Here is an 18502-nt window from a genome sequence, read left to right on the forward strand (position 1 = left end):
AACAGTCACTTCACAGATTGTGGAACAGAAGTTCATGACAAACAACCACATTGATATCTATGCATAACCCCAAACTTTGCAAATGCTATGTACACCCAAAATGAAACGTACCTCATCAACCCATTCATCCCCTCAACCAACCTAAGATGCCTTACTACCTGCCTGGCTACCCTGTCATGCCAACCCCCTAGAAATGAAAATCTAAATGAATCAAAAAAAAACATCCCAAGACCAAGACGATAAACAAACAAGTCATCGCTCTAACGCGCCATATGTAAAAACGTCAAAACTTTCGTCGCGAGTAGTAAACATGGTTCAGGTAAAGTCGTCCCAGAACCAGCCTCCGCCTTTGTTGTTATGTTATACCCATGCCATGCAAGCGTTTTTGTTGCATCAACGTACGTCTAGCCAACCCAAAACGCAAGGCGATGATGCAACATGTGAGTGTATATGAAGTACAAGCTTTTAGCTTTTTGGTATTTTCCAATCGACTTCGCAGCCGATCCGAAGAAACAGGCAAGGAAAAAGGGTGTGGCTGAAAGCAAACATCACTACGACGGACTCGCTTTATCCAAAAGTTCACCCGCGCTCTTCCTCCTCTTGATTTCGCGTCTAGCAATCGCGCGAGGACTCTCGGTAAACCATCCATGGAGTCAGAATTCCTCGTCGCGGTCTTCGCCGCGGGTGGTATGTTTGCCGCGCATGCTGCCCATGTTGTCGTTGTAGCTCTGGTGGCCGCCGAGGGCGCTGGTACCGCGTTCGGCGCTGCGGCTGCGGTCGCGACTTTTGTCTTTGCCTTTGTCTTTGCGGTTTTCTTTGTCTCGTTCCTTGTCTTTCTTGTCCTCTTTCTCCTTGTCTTTGTCCTTGCGCTTGCCTTTGCGTTGGAAGGGGAGGACGCCTCGGAAGCCACGTTCCTTCTTCTCTTTGGTGGCTTTCTCGGAGAAGGCGGGGAGGGCGGTTGTGTACTCCTCTTCTGCGATACTGCCGCTGTCGCTGTTTTCCATACTCTGACCGCCTGCTGAACGAGGTGGTCTTCCGACGAGGGAGTTTGTGGACACAGCGGCAGGTCTTTGTTGGTTGATGTGAGAGTTCGGATTGCTGTAGTTGAAGGATTGTGTAGAAGTAGATGTAGATATCGTGGTCGTGGTCGTCGTAGTCAAGGCTTGCGGATAGGAAGGCGCAGGGGCCATGTGAAGACCATCGCTGGACCCCGGTGGTGTGTCCTCGGTTGCGGATGCTGATGCGCTGGCCGAAGCAGACGCAGACTGAGAGGCATTTACCGAGTCGTTCCCTGACGGCGTGTATTGACCAGACCATTGCTTCTTCGCAAAGGGGTTCGTGTAAGATATGGTGGCTGAGCTGTTGCTCTTCAAAGAGCTCTGAGATGCTGAGATGCTCGAATTTTGCTGATGCCGTGCCCGAGGTGGTGGCTGCATTGTGATGGGTGTGCTGGTAGACGAAGACGAATAGTCATCGCCGCCGCCTGGAGATAGCGGGGTTTCCTCCATCTCTTCTTCCAGTATTGGTCCACGATTCCTCGTTGCTGCACCTCGTGACGTGTCGATTTGCGCCCCTTGTAGCTGCTCCACCAACTCTTCCCACTTGACACTCAGTGACGATGACGGCCGTTCGGCAGGTTCAGCGCGGTTCAGGCAGTCCTTGGTGCGCTCGCTGAGAGACAGACAGATGTTGTGGAAACGGAGGAGATCACCGTCCGTGGCTTGTATGTCAGGAGCACTCTTCTGTGTGTTGTCTAGCCAGAGGTTGACTAGCATTGCAAAGTTGCGGGAATGATCGATGAGGTATGGCAATGATGGGAACCCTTCTTTGAACGTCGGAGGCAGACGATGAAGAATGGCAATCGGAGTACTGTACGATGGTGGTATCGGTGGTGCGGGTTGCGACGTGGTCGATATTGAGCAGATATCGTCGAGATACTTCTTGAACTCTTGCCGATGCGTGGTGAGAAATTGGTTCATGGGCTCCATCCATGCTTCTTTGGTGCCAAATGAAGACATGTTCGCCAGACCTTGCAGTGACTTTGCAATGAGTGTGAACGTTCTTCGAGCTTTGACCTTGGGGTGATCTAGATGACTGTTAGCGAGATGGTTAAAGCAGAAGTGGAGAACTTCGCACCTTTCAGTAAGCCAAAGAGTTTCGGGTTCAGCACCGCTGGAACGAAGAAGCGCAAGAACAGGAAGCCAGAGACACTGCTGTACTGCACCGTCCGGAGGTAGTCTCCATAGCGGTCGTCAGCACAGGCACGGATATGCCTGAAGATCAATCTCAGCTCCTGTGGACACCTCGCCACGGAGTTGTAGATGGCTCGCCAAACTTCTTCAGTACAGTTGATCAGCCGTCTCCAGTTCCGGTCCAGTTCATGTTGTGAAGTGACCTTGTTTGGATCAACCTCACAATCAGGATCCTTGGTGTTGATCTCTCTCAGCTTCTCGCTCAGGGTCTCCTCCAGGTACTCTTTCCCAAGTCGCTTCATGTGCAGATCCAGCGACTTCGTAAGCAAGGTGTTACCGCGGAAGAGCAGATTGGCCTCCAGTTTGGCATTGTTGCCCATGTCGCGAACGAAGAGCTCGCGGTCGCTCGCAGAACCAAATGTGGCCAGCGAAGATTCATTCGATTCACTTGATCCCAGCCTTTTACTGAACCGTAACCGACTCGCAGGTGACTCTTTCAATGTGCCATCGATCTCTTCTTCAACCAGCGCGCATATCCACTCGCCAGCTGCTCCGGACACCTGGAAGATGTTCAGCAGGTATTCTGATAATCTTCTGAGCTCGTTCGGGATCATCTGGGCAATCTGGAGTGTTATCCCATTGGAAAACCTGTGAAGAAGTTCCGAAAGTGGATAGTAGTCGCGAGCCATGAGAATCGCGCATTCCTCGCTGCTGACTTTGACGAGTACCTCACCGACACTGTTTCCATACATGTTTATAAGCGGCCACCACTTCTCCATCTCTTGATTCGGGCCGAGGTCGTCCAGATAGATGTCGGTTTTCCCTACAGTCTGATCGAAAGAGATGCCAGCGTAACCACCTTCGGAGACATATGGATCGGAGTTGGTGGCCTCGAAACCGCTTTTTTCGGTGCGGTTGTAGCTCGGCGGTCGCTTTTTCAGGAGTAATGAAGCGGTGTGTAGAGCGGGTAGATCCAGGAATTCAAACTCTTCTCTCCAAAACGGATTGTTGCCCTCGCTCTTGACCGTGGTTCGTGAACGGGTCTCGCCATCTAGCAGCACTTCAACGAGATATCCACCCGGGTTGGTTGTGGCAGACGATGACGGTCGTATCGGGGTCGTTCCGTTGCTATCCGAGACCTTGGGGCTAACAGGCGGGATCAGTTTCGCTTCAATGACCCTTACAAACAATGACTTCTCCATGCGGAACATGTCTTGGGTGCCGAAAGATGGTGACAAAGTGCCCTCGTCGGTCATGGCATCCGGCGACTTGGGGCCATATAGTTGCGGAACGGTGAAGGCACGCAGGAGGACTATCCAGACCTCGTACAGAACTCGTGACTCTAGCGATAGGAATATGGGACGCAGGATTGTTAATGCAGGGGAAGAAGCAGCGGTATACTGGGGATATATGGCAATGCAAAATTCGTTATCCAAAACGGAGGGATCCAAACGCTGAACGGCGCATCGGGAAAGCTGGGAAAGCTGAACGGTGGAAACAAGGGTGACATCGGTGTCGGAGTAGAGCTTGAGCTCTCCGTTCTCACGGAGCGTGCACGACACTCTTCTCCAGCGGCGGGATCCGTGGCTCTGGACTCTGTACGCCTGTGGGCGTCCCCCTTGCCCGTTGTTCTTGGCGGTGCCTGTATTGCTGCTGTATGTCACACTGGTGTCCCAGTAGATCATCTTGCCGACTTTGATGATGGGCGCTTCCTTCTTGGGCGAGTCTTTGAGCAGCGACACCTCGGAATGCCGCCGGCTGTCTGGCAGGCGGCGCTCAATCATGACGGGCGCCTGGGGCTTGGCCATCCTGTTCTGGATGCCCTTGGGACGCATGGGCGACCAGCACAAGAGGGCGGCGAACCACGAGTCGAACTCTTCCTGGGTCGGCGGGCGCAGATGGACTTCGAGCTTCGAGTTGTGGACGACGACGTGGATGTAGGCCGTGTAGGCTTCGCCGTCGTATGCGCTCTTGACATGGCAGCCGCGGAGATCGGGGATGAGGGTGCGGGTGTACGACGTGTCGTTCTTGGGCTCGTAGACCAGGCTGCCGGCCTCGTCGTTGATGTAGCAGTACGACAGGCCCCAGGGGTTTGGTTCGCCGCGGCGGAAGGCCAGCAGACCCTGCATCTTGCCGCACGTGGAGCGCATGAGGGCCTTGAGCTTCTTAGCGTCGGAGGCCGGGACCGGCGAAACCCACGAGTCGGGCGGGACATTGGAGGGCGAGAGGACGGGGGAGGTGGAGCGGTGGGCGGCCTGCTGCTGTTGCTGCTGCTGCTTGGTCAGGCGGCTGCGGCTGTTGGTGCTCGAGGTCCGGGGCGGCTGCTGGGGCGGGGAGATGGTGGAGATGTGGCCGATGGAAGTGACGACGGACTCCTCGAGGCTCTGGTAGTTGCTCTGGTTGCTGGCGACGGAGCCGATGCGGTGGCGGCCGGAGCCAAAGACGGACGAGGGCGAGCGCTCGCGGGTGCTGCGCTCCTCGAGGGTGCGGGTCCGGGGCCGTGTCTGCTCGCGCGCATTGCGGTACTCGGAGTCGCTCGAGGCGCGGGCGACGTACTGGCGCGGGTTGGCGGTGCGCTGCGAGTTGCTGAGCTGGCTGTTGTGGGAGCGGGGGCTGTTGGGCGGGGACTGGAACGTCTGCACGGGCAGGCCGTCCTCGGGGATCGTGGCCGTGGCCGTGTTCGTCGAGGTGGTGGTCGTCTGCGAGGGCGGCGGCGGCGGGTCGTCGGGGGTGACGGTGCGGATGGTGTGGGCATGGCGGACGTCGTCGCGCTCGTGGAGGGAGTAGACGCCCTGGGCGGCCTCGGAGGCGCTCACCTCCCTCCGGCTGCGTCGCTGCTGCGTCTGCTGGTCCATGGATGCGGACCGCTGCGGTGTCGTCTGCTGCTCATTGACACACGACAGGCGGCCCGGCTCTGGCAGCTGGTAGCCGTGGCGCTGGCGGGACGGTGGTGACGGCGGACGAGGGCGGCGGGGGCGCGGCAGGACTGGCGTCTGGTGTCGTGAGGCGCATCGCAGGCCTCGTTGCGCGGGCAAAATGGTCTGTCGTTAGGTAGTCAGAGGCCCACCGCCAGCCCTAGCGAGCCAACATGGCCACGACTAGCACCCAGCCTTGGCGCCGCTGAGATGCATCGCTAAATCACCGCGCCCCGGCCCAAGCACCGCGACGCCAGCTGACGACTCTACCCAGCTGCGCTTGGGTGCCCAACGTCCCTGTGCCCGACGTCTCATCTATCTGCTTCACCGATTCTAGAATCGACATGTATGCAGGGGACACGACTGCAGATCACAGCATAAGATAACACGCAACATATAACATAGATTCTCTCAGCATTTCCAGTACTGGTATCGAACGACTGCGCCCGTGGATATCTGAACCTCCCAATAACCCCACTGCCTGCCTATAACCTCCCAACATTGCGAAATCAAATTAGTCCATTCCTATGTCCATGCTTCTCACTTGAACGGGGGCTTGTCAGCCGCGCTCTCCTCCACACTCGCCGCGCTCAATGGCTGCGAGCGCGCACCGCTGAGGTCGCCCGAGTGCGTCTTGCGCAGCGCCTGTCGCATCGTTTCAATTTGCACTGGCAGCTCTTCGCCCGACGCTGGGTGTGGGCTGCCGAGCACGACAGGTGACGTAGGACTCGCCGGTGACCGCGTGCGCGACAGATCCGCGTGCTTGGGCGAAGCTGCTCCGCTTGTGGTTGGGGGCGAAGACGCCGCAGACCGCACTGGCGAGGGCGATCGGTTTGCCGTCGACGAGAGGCTCATGAACTGCAGAGCCTCCGTCGATGTGGCGCCTAGCACTTCCTGCCTGTCGTGCTCAACATGCTCTGCCTGCACCACGTCTGCGAATGAAATGAAGCTCAAGCGCCGCGGATCCGCCGTGTCCAGCGAGCCGTATCCCGGTGCTGAGTCTGGCACGTCAGCATGGCTGGACGCCACAGATTCTGTGTGAGGGAGGGGCGGCGAGTGCAGTGAGTCGGTTATGCTGCCCGCGACTGCGGCGGCGGCTGGCTGATGCGCCGTGTGTGTTATGATCTCCACCTCGTCGGGGTTGAGGTGGTTGTCGGTAATTGCCAGGGAAGTCGCATCCAGCGCAGGGGGTATGTGGTCTTCCGTCTTGATGTGGGCAGGCACGTCGGCTGAGGGTTCGGGCTCTTGTACATTGCGCTCGAAGATGAGCGACGAGGCGGGACTGTGAAGACCGGGCGACGTAGAGCGGATGCGCCGTCCAGGAGATGCGCCAATGGGCAGCATGCGCGGGCTTCCTCGCGGCGATGCTCGTTGCTCGGGCGGTGACATCGGGGGCGAGGGGAGCAGTGTCGGCGTCGTGGTTGTTGATGCGCTCTCTGTTGGCTGTTTACCGGCCTCTGAATCCTTCTTCTTGCCTAGGCCCAGGAGCTTCTTTCCCTTGCTCAGGATGCTGCCATCGTCGGTCGACTTGGTCGCGCTCGATGCGGGTGCGACGGATGCGGGCGGGTTGGGCTGCTGAGGGGCTGCGGCTGCCGTGTTCGTTGCGCTCATGGTGATATCTGCTCTGTTCGTGTCGCGATGTGGAAAACAACGCAAGAGGCGAGATGGGCGCCCTATACAAGAAGCTGCGAGTCGGGCCTATGGCAAGCAATAAATCTGTCCCTGTGTCGTCACGCGGTGGCTATCGTCGCTTTCCAAGTTCAGGGAAGTTGCCGAGTGGGATACACCCTTGACCTTTAATCAACAGGCCTTGGGCTCTCGTGCGCTACAGTGAATGATATCAATAGGCTCAGTGGTGGAAAATGACAAGAAATTCAATCAGACTGTATGAGTGAAGTTTGCACGTAGTATAGCACTGCGCAGGTCTGTGTTGACAATCTCCTCTTCCTCGTGCTTTGGGTTGTTGATCATCACGGCGTGCTGACGTATGCCCAAGACCCTGAATGTGCCTGGGAGACTAGAACGCTTCCCCTAGCTCATCTCGCGCGCCCGCTGTCCAATGCCTTGCCAATGCCCGCCAACAACAACGCCTTTCAACGTGCGACGAGTCTCGCTCAGGTTTCAGATCAAACGTATACCATCATTTCCGCTCGCTGATCCAAATGCCAGTCTTCTATGCTTGGTGACGGCACAGTTCATTGGCACGGCCTGTTCGCTCTCCGGATCCCTCCATGCGCATGCATGCAGGACATTCACGTTGAGTGACCTCTGCGCTTCCATCATGCTTCCACGCTTTTCTTCTCCGCGGTCCCCTCCATGTGGTCGAACCAAGTTCTTGTGATCGCTCACCAGGCCTCGATTACCATGTCTAACATCCCTGCTCCCGATCGAGAGTTCGACCTTACGTCGACAGTTTATGGCAAAGCTCCAACAATCGGGCGAGTCTCGTGGACGCAGAATTTCTCACGGTTCATGCTTGGTTCTGACGCACTCGCAAGGCAAACTCGTCCAGTCAGCTCCAAGCCGCGCCGTGGGGCTGCTCGCTTCGTAGTGGCTGAACCCGCCAAACACCAACATCGGACTAGCCGCGGGTAATTACATTGATGGGGGGCCAGACACGGTATCATCCCTTGGTGGCATAGCATCACAAGCCGTCCCCGCCTCACGTATATGCTAAGTGCATGGTCAAATCCTCATCATACCCCCGAGTTGCAGGCATCATCCATCACGTTGAGAACGGGCGCCCCAATACAAACCTGCAGAAGCACGTGAACACGCATCGACCGCACCTCACTCCAGAACCTTGTTGAGATGAGAGCCGTCATCAACTGCGCCGCATCGGCTTTCGCCATTCTGGTTGGCTTACAACTTGTGCAAAGTTTATCGTCTGCGCCTGCATGACCTGACACGCGGGAGTCAGTAGATGCCGGTGTCAGCTCAGCAGCACAACCGAACTCCGTGAAGAAGTGGTACAACTCCCGGAGATAGCCATCAAGTTCAGCAGAAGGGTGAACGTAGGCAATAGCTAGATCGATTGGCCATCATCGCTCTCCATCATTTCACTTCTTCAATGTACAACATCCTAGCTGGAAGTATAAAATACTAATCACAGTGACTGTACCATCTGACAGATGCCAATATGACATGGGTACAGACTGACGCCCATGGTGGTGGCCGGTCGTGGGGTATACGGATTTGCGGATGCCGAGAAACGCCCTGCTCGACTAGGTATTCAAGATGATCGTGGCGCTACCAAAGTGCAAGTCCCAAGCCCGTGGTTTACCTCGTGGCTCGCTAAGTGTACGGGTATTCCCAGTCTTTCGATTCATGATCTGCCCGTGCCGGGCTTCGAAACGAGTTTTGGTGTTTCGTTTCATGCATTTGACAACAAATCATCCATACCCTCATTTACCAACGTCCATTCCGTACTGCGTATACCGCTACAACGTCACTGCTCCGATGCCGGGCAAGGATGGGTGCAGTCAAGATGTTCAACCCAAACGATTTACGGCCCACTATCGAAATCACAGCTTTCGTTCTGGTGGCCCTCTCGACAGTAGTGGTCGCTGTTCGGTTCGTTTTCTATACTCATTGTTCTACCCTTGTTTCATTGTGCTCATCAGTATTAGGTTCTACGTGCGAAGATGGATCGTCAGAAGGGTTAATCTAAGTGACTACTTAATGGCAATGGCATTAGTAAGTCGAAACCAAGTTGTGAACTGTCATATACTGATCGATTGCAGGTCTTCACTTGGGGGCTTTGCGCCTGCAACCATTATCAGCTGTTATTTGGTTCCGGGTTCGATTATAACCCAGGCGTCAGATCAAAGGTAAGGATAAGTGTTTTGAAATATCGGACGTGCTACAGCAACATGCTAAGCAGATCACAAGGTCAAAGCAGAGCAGTCAAAGTTGGACCGCTACGCCTTAGGTGCTGTAGCAACATGTAAGTAGTTGTGCCGGCAAACACAAGATCATTCTGACTGTTCCAAGGGTACGCATACCATATCGGTTATCAGTTCATCATGGGTCTCATCAAGCTCTCAATACTTGTCTGTAAGTGTATTCCTTGACTACATCGCCCAAATGCACGTCAATCTAATCCCTACACCTCCAGTCTACCTCGGCTTTGCAACCCAACGAACCTTTCGAAGACTAGTCCATATATCGATCGTCATCGTCACCGCTGTTACGATAATCTTGATCTTTATTATCGCCTTTCAATGTCCCAAGAAGCCGTCCGTCGCTTTCGGCGCTGCTATATTGCGAGACAGGGGCTCCATCCACTGTTTCGACTTGAAGATCATTCTCTACTGGCAAGCAGGCTGGAGTATCGCATCCGACGTCGTCATACTACTTCTTCCCATGCCCCTTCTGTTTTCACTGCGTATGCGAACCGCCAAACGCCTATCCGTCATAGCCGTGTTTGCTGTGAGCCTTCTTATTCCGATAGCATCTGCAGTACGGCTTTGCGGGCTGAACCTCTGGGCCAATAGCGGATCGCACGCTCGGTATTACGGGGGATACATCATTTTCTGGTAAGTAAATACTGTATAGGATGTAGATCTGAGACAGCTACTGATCGCACTCTAGGTCCCAAGTCGAGATCAACACAGCCATCATCTGCGCATCTGCACCATCCATCCAACCTCTCTTCAAACGCATCTTGAACCGAATGCTCGGCTTCCGTCAATCCCGCAGCCCTTACTATTACTATGGGGCGCGCAGCTCGCTTCCCGGACTACCTGCCGTGGAAATTGACAGAGACTTGCGATTCCGCAGAGACAGCATTAGTACCCTGGAGATGCCGACGCGGGCTTGCTGTCCAGCCAAGGAAGATGCAGATGACGGACTTCGGGACCGAATTGCTATTGGTCATCCTGCGGAAGAGGAAGAGCTCAGGGCGCGTATTCGTGCGCTTACAAGTCCGACGCCTGTGTTTGTTCGGCCTGTGTCGCTGGCTTCTGGACTGACAGTTCCTGATTCCAGTGTGCTGGAGATACGACCAGAGAATCCGCAAGGCTCTCTGCGCTGATTTGAGGTAACATTTGAGACCTCTCAATTTTACAAGCGTGTAAGATCAACTACGTGCATCAAGCTCCAGGGCCAGATCTCAAAGCAGGCGCGCATCCACGTTGTTCTTACGCCCTGCCCAGCCATGCAATACAAGCCAAGATCGGACTTCACTGTTCATTGCGTAGGCAACCGCTGACCTGTCAGCGACCAACACCGCTCACTCGTGGGCCAACCTGATTCTCCGCTGAGATAAGCCGCCCCAGAACGTGGAGTTCAGTGTAACCATCGGCTACGCGATTAGTATTCGAGACAAGTTGATTTGTCCACACTATGATTATATCCCCGCGGCTTGGGGCATGTGCTTGGGCAGAGGGGGGAATCGATATGCCTGATCCGTTGTATGGGGACGAGAAGGGAGTAGGCGTTCAGATGGAACAACAGCGTTTGCGCCTTGGATTAATATTGGGTGGGAGGAGATGCATGCATCGGCACTGATGCATGCTTTTGTGTGTCATGCACCATTCCAAATCGTGGCGCCGGCTCGAAGTCCGGTCATGGCGTAGACTGCAGGCGGCGTCGCGTCGCGTCGCGCTCGGGATAAGCTATGCCTCCCGCCCAAGTTACACGCGCAGATGAGTACATCAGATAGCACGACGATTGTCGCTCGTAGCCGTCTGGAATACAAATTAGAGATTTGGTAGACAAGACTAGATATCGCTGGTCAGCATGTTGCTGTTCTCCATCTGACCGACTTAACCCCGATGACGCACATATCGCCAAGATAGCTCTAGACCCACCTTCCTCAACAGTTCAGCCTCCTGTCTTCCTTCCCACCAGCTCTACAAGTCGGCGTTCAAACAAACGCTCTACATCGCCGTCTCATCAAAGCTCTTCGCCGTCCTCGACAATGCGGCTCTGGCCCTGACTAACTCCAGACGGGGAAATTCTCGCGGCGGCTATGCTTTCTTGAGGGACCCTGCATATACATTTCATGAGATGGGTCTAGCGTCAAACCACGCTTCGATCTGACATTTATCGCACCACAACGATCCACGTCACAACTTCCCTCAATGTCACGGTGATACTAACAGAAACGTTCATTAATGCGGATTGCTAGTAACGGTCGCGATCTGGGAGTTTCCCTTTTCGAATGCGCGGCCGTAGGGTTGCCACTGCTTTTTGCTGCTCTGGATGGGTGGCAAAAGGTACTGATGCTCGCGGTTTGGATCGGAGGATGTGTTTTCAGACGGCGGCGTGGAGACCGCGGGGTCCTCACGGATTGCGCGGTGCTTGGGGTTTTGTATGCTTGGTTGGCGAGAGAGAAGTTGGTTGCGACCGTGTTGAAGAGCTGGAATGATTGGAGGGGCTGGGCTGAAGGGTTGCCTGGTACATATGCCGTCTTCAGCGTCGCAATACCGCTAGCTATCCTCGCGATTTCTCTATGGCGCAGTCTTCGCAGCAACGAGGACCCGACTGCGAACACACCTGATATCAGTCGATGGAGATCTGATGTGGAAACGCCAAAGCCAAAGATCTTCCCGTGTCAAACGTCGCATGCTCGAATCTTTCCGAAGCGCCATGCTTTCGCATACTCATATCTTCAGTGCGGATTTCCCATCGTCCCAAGCGGAACTAAATACCAGGGGATAGATTTCGCAAGCGGAGATGACCAGACTTTGGGTAAATGGTGGTTGCGGATAAGAGCGGAGGATTATCTGGAACGAGGTGGCGGCGCGTCCGGATTCTACTGGAAGCTAAGGTCGTACTTGCGGGCCCAGCATGTTGAAGACGCGGAATGGGAGTATGCCTACCTGGTGACGGCACCGCGCTTCTTGGGCTACGCATTCAATCCGGTTTCGTTCTGGTATATCTACGATCGCGAACATCAGCTTGTGAAGATGATACTCGAAGTCAACAACACATTTGGAGAAAGACGCATGTACCTGCTTGACGGATCGACCCCTGCCAGTCCGCCGCGCACATCTGATTCTGAACAAACGTCTGGATCCGAGGAACACGGATCGCAGATACCTGTTCGGGCGAAGTCGAAGTTTACCGATGTATGGATGAAAGATTTCCATGTTTCACCGTTCAACTCTCGAAAGGGTTCGTATGCGCTGAAGGCCCAAAACCCATTCCCTTCTGTGGATTACGAGAACCCTCTGATCGACAACACGATTACCCTGAAATCTTCCAAGAACCATGGGAAGCTTGTAGCTCGCCTCTTCTCTACCGGAAAGGCTATTGACCTGGACCAATTGGGTTTCCTCGGAACTCTGCGGTTCATCCTGAGCTGGTGGTGGGTAGGCTTTGTAACGTTCCCACGCATCGTCAGAGAAGCCGGCAAGATATTTTTTAAGAGGAAATTGCACGTGTGGTTTCGGCCGGAGGTGCTAACGTCGAGCGTTGGTCGGCCTCCCACTTCCGCTGAGATGTAAGTACGCATGAAGCACTACGTGAATACAACTAACAATCCCAGAACACTCTACAAAGTTTTCAGAAACTACCTACACGTACTCGTAAACCAAACCGAAGTAGACTTTTGCATCACGTTCAAAGCGTCGATTCCCAACATCCCCACCGACAAGATCGCCACGACACATGTCCCTGGTCGAAATCGACCGTACAAGAACATTGAGATCCGTGTGCTTACACCAGCGTTCTACTCGCGACTCATCCACTACACCTACATATCCGAGGCTATCGATCGCGAATGCATCTTCACCGACGAACGGAACAGGACACTATGGTTGTGCCGTCCCCAGCTCCTACCTCTGCTGCTCTCAGAACGCTCATCGATACGCCTCAAAGACGAGGACACGCCACCAGTCAGAAGAAGCTATCTCGACGAGCTGAGATGGTGGTTGCTCAAGAGGTTGAGGTGCCCACCCGCCGACCCTGCGTACTCAGTCACGCCGCAAAATCCCGCGGTCAATGTAGATGATATCCGCGCCAGGCCATTCTCTGAGCTGGATAGATATGTCCGGGGTTACTTCGGGCATCAGTACGCTTGCGAGTACCGCAGGACCGTTACCAAGCTTTTCTTGGCACAGCGCTTCTGTTTTGGGTTTACAGAGATAGTCGGGCTGGTGGATCTGATTATCAGGGTCTTGCTGTGTTATGTTGCTGCTCGGCAGCTGATGAGTTGGGGTGCGTCAGCGCCGGGATTGATGTCAGCTGAATGCCTAGAAGGTTTGGTGATGAAAAGGGATTGGTCGGCATGCTCCAATGCGCTTGCGATGGATTACTGGGGTTGGTGGTCGTTGGGGAAGAGCATGTTAGCGGTGTACTCGTGTCACATGTATGAATCCTTGAAGGGTTACAGATGAAACGTAGATTACTCTCCTCTTAACTACAATTCAACTCGTTAACATACTTCCCGAACAGCGGTGATGCACATGGCGGTAAATCGCCCAGCCACGAGCATTTGTCGGGATCGTCACTTGCTGCCGAGCGAGCCTTATCCGAGATATTCCAGACGCAACAATGACACCACTCACGTGTTTTCCGAGACAAAAGCGCCCTAAACAGCGAAGATGCCTGCTCGTGAAAGTCGCAGATCAATAGCGGTTCAGGCCTTTTCCGGACAGGATCAACCGAGGTAAAACCCGCGCGACGCTAACGGACACGCGACCCCAGATTTTGGCGTGCGTCTTCACATGCACCAGAAAACCAGCTAAGCAGAGCGACGGAACATCGACATGTGAAGCTGCAGCATAGTGTCGCGTGTCATGCCGAACAGCATCTTCAGTGCATCGAGATGGGAACTGTGATATAGGAGTAGGATGATAACGAAGGATGCAGCTCTGTCTGCAACGAGTTGACCCAAGACCATTGGCAAACGTCATCCCCGTCACGGTTCCGCTGGTCCCCCATCCCCACCCCGATCTACACTGGTCAGCGTTCCAAAACGTCAATTCCCCTTGGGCCGAGGGCAACGCAAAACAACGCTCGAGCAAGTGCCATGGCCAGCGCTAGACGTTGCTGCCAGCTTCCGAGGATGCAGCAGTCGGGCCAATGGTGCGTCCAGCCGGTCGTCCCCGAGCTCACTTGGAGTGCTGTGCTAGCCGTGCTGGTGTGAGTATGCTGATGGCTATGGTTATAAGACGCTTGGCTTTCCCCCCAAGGTTCCTGGCTGCGTAGACCGAGGCTAGAGTAAGTGTGGTGTCATTGCTGGTCATCTTTATCAAAGGACGAGCTTTCCCTCTTGTTTTTGTTCATATTTCTTCATACACACATCCGTCGTATCGAAAGAACCTAGCTTCTCTGTTGTCATTACATATTTTAGACATCACTCATCATGGCGAACATTGACGCCGAGGACGCGCAGTTCCAGAAGGAAGTTCAGGAAGTTAAGCAGTGGTGGACGGACTCAAGATGGAGGTATACCAGGAGGCCGTTTACTGCTGAGGATATCGTTTCGAAGAGAGGTAATCTCAAGATCACCTACCCGAGCAATCACCAGTCGAAGAAGCTTTGGGAGATTGTGGAAGGACGCTTCAAGGTATGATAGTCATGCTAAACGTCAAGCTTCAAGTTAACAATGTGTAGAACAACGATGTCAGCTACACATACGGATGCCTTGACCCTGTGATGGTCACACAGATGGCGAAGTATCTAGACACTGTTTACGTTTCTGGATGGCAAGCATCGTCAACAGCTTCATCGACCGACGAGCCAGGGCCTGATCTAGCAGACTACCCCTACGTAAGTCACAGAACTGAACGGTGATGGGGAACGAAAGCTAACGAACAAAAGACAACCGTCCCCAACAAAGTTGGCCACCTATTCATGGCGCAGCTTTTCCACGACCGAAAGCAACGCGAAGAACGCTTGACCACCGCGAAAGCCGACCGTGCGAAAGTCGCCAGCGTAGATTACCTACGACCGATTATCGCGGATGCCGATACTGGACATGGAGGTTTGACCGCTATCATGAAGCTCACAAAGCTGTTCATTGAGAAGGGTGCCGCGGGTATACATATCGAGGACCAAGCGCCAGGAACAAAGAAGTGCGGGCATATGGCTGGAAAGGTGTTGGTTCCGATTAGCGAGCATATCAACCGTCTGGTCGCTATCAGGGCGCAGGCAGATATTATGGGTAAGATGATGAACTCCAGCCATCAGATTTGGCATGGGCTAACGATGGGATGACAGGAACCGACCTACTTGCCGTCGCCAGAACCGACTCAGAAGCTGCTACCCTGATCACTTCTACCATTGACCCACGCGACCACCACTACATTCTAGGCTGCACAAACCCTGCCCTTCAGCCTCTGGGCGAGCTGATGTACGCCGCCGAACAAGCCGGCAAGACAGGCGCGGAGCTCCAAGCCATCGAAGATGCATGGACGAAGGAGGCCAACCTCAAGCTATACCACGAGGCCGTCATCGACACAATAAACGCCGGTGTACATGTCGACAAGCAAAGCATGATCAACGACTTCATGGAGAAGAGCAAGGGCAAGAGCAACTCGGAAGCACGCGCCATCGCCGCAGGCCTGACCGGCGTTGATGTGTACTTCAACTGGGACGCCGCAAGGACGCGCGAGGGCTACTACAGGTACCAAGGCGGTTGCCAAACCGCCATCAACCGCGCCATCGCATACGCGCCCTACTGCGACATGATATGGATGGAGTCAAAGCTGCCCGACTTCGCCCAAGCAAAAGAGTTCGCTGATGGCGTGCATGCCGTGTGGCCTGAGCAGAAGTACGTCTTCTTCCACCCACTTCTCCCTCACACACACGCACTAACAACACCACAGACTAGCATACAACCTCTCTCCCTCCTTCAACTGGAAAGCCGCCATGCCACGCGACGAGCAGGAAACCTACATCCAGCGCCTGGCCAAGCTGGGTTACTGCTGGCAGTTCATCACGCTCGCTGGTCTGCACCAGAGCGCGCTCATGGCCGATACGTTCTCCAAGGCGTATGCGAAGCAGGGTATGCGTGCGTACGGCGAGATTATCCAGGAGCCCGAAGCGGAGAACAAGGTCGATGTGCTTACGCATCAGAAGTGGAGTGGCGCAAATTATGTGGATAATTTGCTGAAGATGGTGTCGGGTGGTGTTAGTTCTACGGCGGCTATGGGGAAGGGTGTTACGGAGGATCAGTTTAAGTGAAGGGGTGTTGTGGGGGGTCATGATAATGAAGCTTTTATGGGTCAGGTCTCTGGTTTACCACCACCTTGGTGACTTCAAAGACTTACCGCCATGGACATAGTTATCACCGCGCCAGTGAATAAACGTATGTTTATTTGAACTCTCATCACCTGATGAACGGTTGTATTCTTTGAACCTTCAAAATTCATTCTTCACAGTCCCAACGTCAAAGCCTTTCGCTCAATGAACCAACAAGCTCACTGTTTCACTCGACATTGAGCACTGTTAAGGATCCATCGCCCTCCGGGTTAATTATACTTTGGATCTGCAACAAATTTATCCAAAGTTATGCAAAAAAGGCACTTTATCTGGTTCCACTTCTCCGCCCCAGACCTGTGTCCACCAAGCAGCAGTTGAGAACCTAGACTTGACTCTACTACACCATGTCAGCCCAGAAAGACATTGCGGAATCGGCAGAAGCTCCCGCAAACCCCACAACCTCATCGTTTAGGAAAGAACGCAGCGACATGGCTCAACGTATCAAAGACGACAGGGAAAAACAATGTCAATCATACGGTCCACAAGTCTTCGAAGATGCTAGGGCTTTCGAAGCTTCCCTGGACAACGGAAGAATCTTCACCCGCGCGTTCTTCGAAAAAGCAGCAGAGCAAGTCGAGATAGTTCGTAAAGGCGATCCGAACATGCCGTTCATGTTTGTACCACGTGTACTAGGTAGTGGACAAGTGGAGAAGCGTGTCCCACCGTATGCCTCACCCGCGGTCAGCCTGAGTTTCAGCGGGATCTTCATTGGTGCCTCTGACCCGATGCGTCCAGCGTATCACATCAGGACTCCCCACCACCAGGATACCAAGTACGAATTCAGTGATACCAGGGCGCTGAAGCCCGATAGCCTTCAGAGTACACATGAGCAGGCGAGCCAGCGTTGCTCTACATCCGAGGAGTACAACGGAATCCCGAAAGTCCTCGAGACAAGTCTGCTACAAAGTAGGTTCTGGGCCAGTGTACGAGAGCAGCTCGACGCTCTCACCGTACCAGTCGACAACATTGTTTGCGTAGCCCTCGGAACCATGCACGGAACAGAGGAGGAAGGCAGAAAAGAAGATACTCCAGCTACACAGCACGTGCTCGCCTGCGCCATCTCGACCTACTTATCGCAGCGGTATGCCACGACTTCCGCGACTTCCACACCAAGCCTAATCCCAATAGTAGCTCGCGACCCGGCCTATAAACGCGAAGATATGGTCATGCTTTCTCAGTGCAACCCTCCCATTACGGTGGTATCAGAGCCATACCAATACCTCTCTATCACGCCCTCTACGCTCTTACTAAGCCTCTACCAGCCCGCTTTTCTACCGGTCTTCCAGGTCGCTGCGGACATGTGTTTTCCGATAAGTCCCGCGGCAATCATCACCGCAGAGATACTGAGCCATCCGTGGCATAAAGAGGGGAAGATCATGGCGCTCGATACTTGGACACCGCGAGTTGGACGGATGCTGGAGTGTATGAATGCGACGTGGCTGGGTCGGGAGTTTGCGGACGATTGTTTGTCGCCGGATGACGAGGGTAGGTTCGAAAATGCCGGCGACCTCATTGATGATTGGGGAAAGAATTTGACGTTTTATGCGCGGAAAGAGTAGGCTTTTCGTTGCTGTGTCGGCGTTCCTCTTGGATCTCTGCTCTTGGATTTCATCCTTTCCCCTGGTTGTAGCGAAGCTTGTAGTAGATCTCTCTTGTTTCGACGCTGTTTGTCTTGATGTGCGTCACAGATACACATGACCTGTAATGTGGACGCGTACTCATAATTTCAATGTCAAACAACCAATCGAAGAGCTCAGAGTTGTCCGCATAGTGAGGTGAGGATCATCGTCGTTGGCCCCGGGAGCTGCTATCAAATGCTTGTCGAGGTTCTCAGCCAACCATGATATGGCCGGGAGCTGCCCAATGGGCCATGGTGTCGCCAAGAGGAGGACAACATGGTGCTCTGAGATATATATGCCATCGGTTCCCTCTTCATCTCCTGCATCTCTTTCATATGCGCCGATTGTTTGCGACAGATCTTTTGCTGTTTTCTTTTTGCTCCGAGATGATTGCTCTTGCAGAGCCCTGAGCTGGTCTCGTTATCTCTTCAGTTATCGGCTGCTCCGTGCGCCAGGCACAAGCTCCCCGTTTTCCAGGGACCTCGGCGCCGCATGCCGTGCTATCGGCCATCAAACTCGACACCCGGTCACACAAAATGACCTGCCCAGATCGCACGAA

The 18502-nt window shown here is 54.2% G+C and overlaps 5 protein-coding genes across 5 annotated transcripts; 3 read left to right on the forward strand and 2 right to left on the reverse strand.

The window, feature by feature from the left end:
• Positions 1-653: 653 nt before the first annotated feature.
• Positions 654-5047, reverse strand: J4E84_002134 (uncharacterized protein; the record flags this gene model as incomplete). Its single annotated transcript, XM_049384762.1, has 2 exons — positions 654-2086; positions 2137-5047. 2 exons carry the CDS (start codon positions 5045-5047, stop codon positions 654-656), a joined length of 4344 nt encoding a protein of 1447 aa, XP_049248118.1.
• A 600-nt stretch (positions 5048-5647) lies between these two features.
• Positions 5648-6718, reverse strand: J4E84_002135 (uncharacterized protein; the record flags this gene model as incomplete). Its single annotated transcript, XM_049384763.1, has 1 exon — positions 5648-6718. One exon carries the CDS (start codon positions 6716-6718, stop codon positions 5648-5650), a length of 1071 nt encoding a protein of 356 aa, XP_049248119.1.
• A 5303-nt stretch (positions 6719-12021) lies between these two features.
• J4E84_002136 (uncharacterized protein) lies at positions 12022-13452 on the forward strand (the record flags this gene model as incomplete). Its single annotated transcript, XM_049384764.1, has 2 exons — positions 12022-12557; positions 12603-13452. 2 exons carry the CDS (start codon positions 12022-12024, stop codon positions 13450-13452), a joined length of 1386 nt encoding a protein of 461 aa, XP_049248120.1.
• Positions 13453-14423: 971 nt separating this feature from the next.
• Positions 14424-16246, forward strand: ICL1 (isocitrate lyase 1; the record flags this gene model as incomplete). The annotated part of the gene is made up of 5 exons (XM_049384765.1): positions 14424-14627; positions 14675-14830; positions 14882-15224; positions 15281-15833; positions 15889-16246. 5 exons carry the CDS (start codon positions 14424-14426, stop codon positions 16244-16246), a joined length of 1614 nt encoding a protein of 537 aa, XP_049248121.1.
• A 422-nt stretch (positions 16247-16668) lies between these two features.
• J4E84_002138 (uncharacterized protein) lies at positions 16669-17883 on the forward strand (the record flags this gene model as incomplete). The annotated part of the gene is made up of 1 exon (XM_049384766.1): positions 16669-17883. The coding sequence occupies one exon, from the start codon at positions 16669-16671 to the stop codon at positions 17881-17883; it is 1215 nt and encodes a 404-aa protein (XP_049248122.1).
• Between the last annotated feature and the right edge of the window lie 619 nt (positions 17884-18502).

The sequence above is a fragment of the Alternaria hordeiaustralica genome, assembly GCF_023758085.1.
Source record: "Alternaria hordeiaustralica strain BMP 2776 chromosome Unknown scaffold_2, whole genome shotgun sequence".
Taxonomy (NCBI): domain Eukaryota; kingdom Fungi; phylum Ascomycota; class Dothideomycetes; order Pleosporales; family Pleosporaceae; genus Alternaria; species Alternaria hordeiaustralica.